The following is a 7329-nucleotide window of genomic DNA, read 5'->3' on the forward strand; positions in this document are numbered from 1 at the left end:
TTTCTCTCTCTTTCTCTCTCTTTCTCTCTCTTTCTCTCTCTTTCTCTCTCTTTCTCTCTCTTCTCTCTTCTCTCTCTTTCTCTCTCTTTCTCTCTCTTTCTTCTTGTTCTCTGCCATTTCTGGATGAGGAAAGGGGGAGAATTGCTGGGAACCCCACCGATTGTGAGAACAGGGGTCCCGCGGCTCCATCACTGCCTGTAGACGTGCCGATCACACCTGCTCATTACTGATCCCACAGGAGTGAATGAAGCAGAGGTCACATATTGGGGACTTTGTGACCCCCGTTCTCAGGATCAGTGGGCGTTTGATTTGTAAGATAACCCAGTCATCTCTCGTATAAAGGGATTATCTATGGCAGTAAACATCACTCCAGTGGTCTCACAGCGCCCCCCCGATGGATTGCTATGGCCCCTGGAGGCCGACCAAACACCTTTTGGGTCTTTGGAGGTTCAATCTACTGTAGAACTATTTTATACAGTGGCTTGCGAAAGTATTCACCTGATTAGCATTTTTTTGTATTTTGCTACCTCACAACGTGAAATTTTCCTTTTTTTTTTTTTTTGAGGGAGGGTTTTGCATCCCCACAGCATGATGATGATGATGATGCTGCTGCTGCTGCTGCTGCTGCAACCACCATGCTACACTGTGGGGATAGTGTTCTTGGAGTGATGAGCTGTGTTGATTTGGTGGCCAAAAAGTTCAATCTTGGTCTCATCTGACCACAGCTCCTTCCTCTGTACATTTGGGGAGTCTCCACTTGTCTTTTGGCAAACTCAAAACGAGCCGCACAATTTTTGTGTGAAAGTAAAGACTATTTCTGGCAATTCTTCCATAAAGGCCACCTCTATAGGGTGTACGGCTTATTGTGGTCTTATGGACAGATACTCCAGTCTCTTCTTGGGTACTCTGCAGCTCCTTTAGGGTCACCTTTTGGTCTCTGTGCTGCCTCTCTGATTAATGCTCTCCTTGCCCGGGCTCAGAGTTTTGGGTGGGCGGCCCTCTCTTGGCAGGTTTGTTGTGGTACCATGTTCTTTCCATTTGATGATAATGGATTTGATGGTGCTCCGGGGGATCATCAGATATTGCGATATATTTTTTTTATAATTCAACCCTGACTTGAACTTCTCAACAACTTTGTCCCTGACTTGTTTGGAGGTCTCCTTGGTCTTCATGGTGGTGGTGTTGTTTGGAGGTCTCCTTGGTCTTCATGGTGATGGTGTTGTTTGGAGGTCTCCTTGGTCTTCATGGTGGTGGTGTTGTTTGGAGGTCTCCTTGGTCTTCATGGTGGTGGTGTTGTTTGGAGATCTCCTTGGTCTTCATGGTGGTGGTGTTGTTTGGAGATCTCCTTGGTCTTCATGGTGGTGGTGTTGTTTGGAGGTCTCCGTGGTCTTCATGGTGGTGGTGTTGTTTGGAGATCTCCTTGGTCTTCATGGTGGTGGTGTTGTTTGGAGTCTCCTTGGTCTTCATGGTGGTGGTGTTGTTTGGAGGTCTCCTTGGTCTTCATGGTGGTGGTTTTGTTTGGAGGTCTCCTTGGTCTTCATTGTGGTGGTGTTGTTTGGAGGTCTTATTGGTCTTCATGGTGGTGGTTTGTTTGGAGGTCTCCTTGGTCTTCATGGTGGTGGTGTTGTTTGGAGGTCTCCTTGGTCTTCATGGTGGTGGTGTTTGTTTTGGAGGTCTCCTTGGTCTTCATGGTGGTGGTGTTTGTTTGGAGGTCCCCTTGGTCTTCATGGTGGTGGTGTTGTTTGGAGGTCTCCTTGGTCTTCGTGGTGGTGTTGTTTGGAGGTCTCCGTGGTCTTCGTGGTGGTGGGTGTTTGGAGGTCTCCGTGGTCTTCATGGTGTTGTAGCCTCTGTGGCCTTTCAGAAAAGGTAAAGTGTATATACTGACAGACATGTGACCCTTAGATTGCACACAAGGGGACGTCCTGTCCCTAAGCATGTGACTTATGAAGGTGATTGCTTGCACCAGACATTTTAGGGACTTCCTAACAAAAGGGGTGAATACAGATGCACATGCCAATTTTTAGTTATTTGATCCCATACATTTTTAATTTATGCCTATATTTTTCTCACTTCACTAACTTAGACTATTTCGTGCTGATGCGTCACACACAAATCAGATAACAAAAATATTTAATCACAGGTTGTAATGTAACAAAATAGTTAAAAAAACAAACATGGGGGGTGAATACTTTCGCAAACCACAGTATAATGATTGTGACCTATCAAGTAAGAGCAGCACCTGACATTCCTATGGGTTTGGTTTGATAATGTTACAGGGTCTGAATTTTAGCGGAGCCGACCTCTCCCGTCTGGACCTGCGATATATCAATTTCAAGATGGCGAATCTCAGCAGCTGCAACCTGACGCAAGCCAACCTGTGTGGAGCCTGCCTGGAGCGGGCCGACCTGTCCGGATCTATGCTGGATGTAAGCTGGGAGGGTGGGATGAGGGGCGCAATGTCGCCTAATATAAAACCATGGGGTTAGTCTCCCAACCAGAGAGGATTCCTGTGACTGAGAACAGACCGGCTGTGTCCTCTTTATTATTAAGGGTATGTGCACACGATGCAGAAATGAAGCAGAAATTTCTGCATCTCCCTGTCAGAAAAAACGCATGCAGATTGACAAGTTATTTCCAGGCGATTTTAGCATCACTTGGAAAGTGCTTGACGACTAGGTTACACTATATAAATCCATGCAACCAGCATGGATTTATATAGTGTGACCCGAGAGAGTGGTAAAAATAAAAAATAAATGTATACTTTACCCTCTGATGGCCCGCGCTGTCCTGCTTTACACTCCGTTCTCCCTCGCCGGCAACTTTGAATTGAAAGACCTGCTGACGTCAGCGTCACGTGACCCGTCACATGACTCTGACGTCAGCGCAGGTCCTTCAACTCACTGCAAAGTGCCGGAACCAAGCGGGAGCGGTGCGCGGGCCGACAGAAGGTAAGTATACATTTATTTTTATTTTATTCTTTTTTTACAGCTTTTTTAATGGTACCTGGGTGTGGATGAGACTCTCCTCTCCTCCACACCCGGGTACCATCCGCATATTAGAACGCGCCAATAGCGCAAGTACAAATGCAGTCTTGCGGAATTGGCGCATTCTAATGCAAGTCAATGGCGGCAAAAACGCCGCGTTTACGCAAATTAATTGACATGCTGCGGATTTTTGAGCGCAGTGTTTACGCTGCGGAAAAATGCGCATCATGGGCACAGCACATGCGGATTTCAATTGGGGAACATTGCTGCCCTTCTACCATGCGTTTTTAATGCGTTTCCGCGGCGTTTACGCAACTGCAAAACGCCACGGAAACGCATTAAATACGCATCGTGTGAACTCTGCCTAATGGTGTTTTCTTACCTAGGGAGCCAATCTGCAGGGGGTGAAGATGCTCTGCTCCAACGCAGAAGGTGCCTCGCTAAAAAGCTGCAACTTCGAAGACCCTTCAGGCCTGAAGGCAAATTTGGAAGGTTAGAAACCAAGAAATGTCACAATAAGGGGCTGGACAAGGGGTATATAGGCCTCTGCTTAGGGCGCCATTGGTAGGAAAATTGTGCAAGTGCCTTTAAAAAAGACCTATCACCAGGTCAAAAGTGGTCATGTTTGTACAGGAAGAAGCATGTACTCAGGCGAAACAGCTGTTCTACAGAAACATGAACAAACAAGCATCTGTTTAGCATGAGTACATGCTTCTTCCTACTCTCGGCCCTGAAGAAGCATGCATTCACGCGAAACAGCTGTTTGTTTGTTGCTGTCTCTGCTCCTCACCTGATGACCGAATAAAGATGCCATTCTATTTTATGCCATTAAATCAGCCATACAGTTGCAGAGATATGGGATTTTATATTTGCTGCTAATTTTTATGGTCGTTACAAGATTTAAAAAAAAAAGAATATTATAAACTTATAAAGCGATTTTTGGTTTTGTTTTTTTTTTTTTTTTTTTTTAGAAATCCCTTGCTAAATTCTTATGCTAATGACCCACAAGTGCAGTGGGCCGGCGCTGCACTTACAGCTTTACTTTCTTTCTCCCTATTCCCCGCCCGCTGCCTGCCTCCTGTCTATGACTGACAGGTCACTCATGTTTCAGTCTCCTGCCAGAGACAAAAGGCAGATGGCAGGGAATAAGGAGAGAGAGAAGGAAGGGCGGTGAGTGCAGCGTGGGAGGGCGGTGAGTGCAGCGTGGGAGGGCAGGGAGAGCTGTGAGTGCAGCGTGGGAGGGCAGGGAGAGCTGTGAGTGCAGCGTGGGAGGGCAGGGAGAGCTGTGAGTGCAGCGTGGGAGGGCAGGGAGAGCTGTGAGTGCAGCGTGGGAGGGCAGGGAGAGCTGTGAGTGCAGCGCTTCGCTCACTGTACTTGTGACTCGTTAGCATACAATTTCACCTATGGATTTCTCTAAAACAGCAAAATGTGTTTGGACAAGAAAGTTAAGGAAAGTTACTCAGCATGTGCCTTTACATACATACAATTAGTTTGGGGTATAAAATCCCGGTAACTTAGTTTATACCACGATCAACATTTATTGTGTGTCCACCGAATAGGTTATAAGTATACGATCACTGGGGGTCCAACCACTGGGACCCACACTCATGTTGAATACAGCGGTGCCGTGTCGTCCGTGTGAATGAAGTATTAGTATTCATGCGTGACTATTGCTGTACTCACTGCCTATGGAAGCGGTGGCCATAGATACATAAATGTGAGTGGAGTAGTGGCCACTACCTGTGCATTCGACATATTTCATTGATCAGTCAAGGTCTCAGCGGTCATATATTTCTCACCAATTCTGTTATAAATGTGGTTAGTTGGAGACCACTTTTAACAAACTATTTTGCTAAACTTTAGGCAACAGGGGATGGGAGGCAAATTCTTGCAAGAATGGATTTCAGCTTACCGCCGGCTCCAGCAGACAGTGCCGCTCTGCTGTAGCCACTGGTCATAGCTGCGCCCTAACACAGCGGAGGACATTGAAGAAAGGCAGGAGGAGACTGGCCCGCAGTTGTTACCCACTGGTGTAACCATCTGTTTGCTAGGGGTCCTGACTCTTGCGGTGACGAGACCACCCCTTTAACTCAATAATTCCTTACCACCACTTGAGCTGATGAAAGTAGAATAGTGAATCGCCAATTCCTAAGATGAGTCTGTTTTATCTCAAAAATGGAGAAATTCAGGTGAATACTAAGCTGATTCTCATTGTTCCTACTTCCAGGTGCTAATCTGAAAGGTGTGGACATGGAGGGCAGTCAGATGACCGGGATAAACCTGAGGGTGGCAACCTTGAAGAACGCCAAGTTGAAGAATTGCAACCTGCGTGGTGCCACCTTGGCAGGAACAGACCTGGAGGTAAGAGGGGCAAAGCTCATTTGACAGGGTCAGTCCTATAGGTGCCAAATTATGGTAAAGCCGGCCGAATCCTGCAGAATTGGCAGATCGTATGTACGGGTTACTCCCCACTTTCCCCTTTACCAAGTCGGGGGGAGAAAAGTATTGGGTATATTGAGTGAACCCCTTAACGACCTGTGACATATGGTCTCAAGCAGTCCAGTTGGTGTGTGGAGCGGGCTCAGGAGCTGAGCCTGCTCTTTACATGGCAGGTGTCGGCTGTGTGTTGAGTGGCATTTGTGTGGTCTGATTCTGGTGGGGCGTTTGGAGCTTCCATCACAAAACCATTGGGAGCAGGGTGCCGAACTGAGCATGGACATGTGCGAGGGAGTAGCTTCTGGTGGAACCTATGTTCTTCTGACCCCTTTGAGACTTTTTACCTAATTAAACACTAATTAATTTACTTTCGTCCTCTAGAACTGCGACCTGTCCGGCTGCGACCTCCAGGAAGCCAATCTCCGAGGGTCCAATGTAAAAGGAGCAATATTTGAAGAGATGCTGACGCCACTACACATGTCACAGAGTGTCAGATAGAGCGTTCACCTCTCGATCGGTGGTGTACTGGATCCTCCCAGCTTCCCGCACATAGTCCTGGGGCAGACATTTAATCTCTGTACTGTAATCATCTCTTCTCACTGATTTTCTCTGGGGATGGGGGGCACACATGTGGTGGTGCATGGCAGCCCTAGCCTGTTACACCCGCCTCGCTGCTTTAGTGAATCCTGGCCTGAGGTGCCGAGCTGGCAGGAAAGTGTATGGTGCCAACCAGCTCAACCGCTCAGCACTAATCTGATACCACAATGTTGGGTCGCCAAGGGGTTAAACCCTTTACTTATCAGCTGCTGGAAAGTTTGGAAACTTTCTGTTGGTTGTTAAGGGGTTGTCTATTCTTTTATTTTTTGGAGTTTGCCAAACTGCGTGCAAACTTGTACTCTATGCATATACAATCTGTGTTGTGTAGCACAATAGTTATCGTATGTATAGGAACCAAACGGTCGTGGTTTTCGGCCGACGAAGACCAAATATAGGATATAAGTACAGAAAGAGAGGGGTGGAAGGGACTTCTAGGACCCATGTAGCACATCTGGGATAGGGGGAGGGTAGAGAAGTCCTATCATAGCTGTATCGCCCCGTGTTCTGCGGCCTAGCCGCCATGGGGTTACTCGGTGCCTTATGTGATCTGTCACAGCTGCTTCTGAAGCTCTTTCTCAGTTATGCAAAATGACAGTATAAAATGCTGAACTGTTACCCTCCACCCTATATATTCAATAAATATTTTTGGAAGGATTTCAGTGTGTGATCAATTTCTTTTTGCTTCTATTATATATTTTGATTTTTTTTTTTTTTTTTTTTCTCCAAGTACAGCGCTTTATGTGGTTGTGTTTGGTATTGCAGTTCAGCCCTATTCCTCGGGGTGCAGTTTGTGCACCCCTTCTTTAAAGGGTTATTCCCATCTTCATAGATGAGTATTGTTGGTTAGTGCTTGGGGGGGGGGGGGGGACATGTTTTCGATTTACTGTTTCTTAAAATGTTCTGCTGTTCTTGAAATATTAACATTTTGCTTCTTTTTTGTTTACAACTTGTTACCTAGGAGACCGACCACCACAGCCGTTTAGCTGAGGTAGCCAAACACTCGCAGTGCTTACCAGTATTTCTCTATTGAGCTTGTCAGCACTGCTTTGAAGGTGGCCAGGATCGCTGGAGTGCTCTGTTACCTCCTAATCCCGGCCGGCTTTAGCACAGTGCGCACAAGCTTAGGCAGCAGCGGTGGTCGGTCTCCAAGGCAATGAAATGTAAACAAATGAAAAATATTGATATCTCAAGAACGGCTCCAAATTTTTAATAAACTGTAAATTGCAAAATTGCTTCTTTTTACAAGCCCTATCCAACAATGGCCATATACGAAGATGGGAATAACCCTTTTAAGGATTTATGGGGGCCAGTG

General features: G+C 46.5%; 1 protein-coding gene across 1 annotated transcript in view; it reads left to right on the forward strand.

Annotated features, from left to right (window-relative positions):
• The window catches only part of KCTD9 (potassium channel tetramerization domain containing 9), a 13863-nt gene extending 7192 nt beyond the window's left edge, over positions 1-6671 (forward strand). Inside the window, exons 9-12 of the mRNA XM_073654079.1 lie at positions 2277-2426; positions 3371-3476; positions 5212-5345; positions 5802-6671. Of these exons, the coding sequence (XP_073510180.1) occupies positions 2277-2426; positions 3371-3476; positions 5212-5345; positions 5802-5918 (507 nt within the window). The 3' untranslated portion in view covers positions 5919-6671. The remainder of the gene's footprint in view (positions 1-2276; positions 2427-3370; positions 3477-5211; positions 5346-5801) is intronic.
• The last annotated feature ends 658 nt before the right edge of the window (positions 6672-7329 follow it).

The sequence above is a fragment of the Phyllobates terribilis genome, unplaced genomic scaffold (assembly GCF_046119375.1).
Source record: "Phyllobates terribilis strain yellow unplaced genomic scaffold, ASM4611937v1 Scaffold_11__3_contigs__length_659146591, whole genome shotgun sequence".
NCBI lineage: Eukaryota > Metazoa > Chordata > Amphibia > Anura > Dendrobatidae > Phyllobates > Phyllobates terribilis.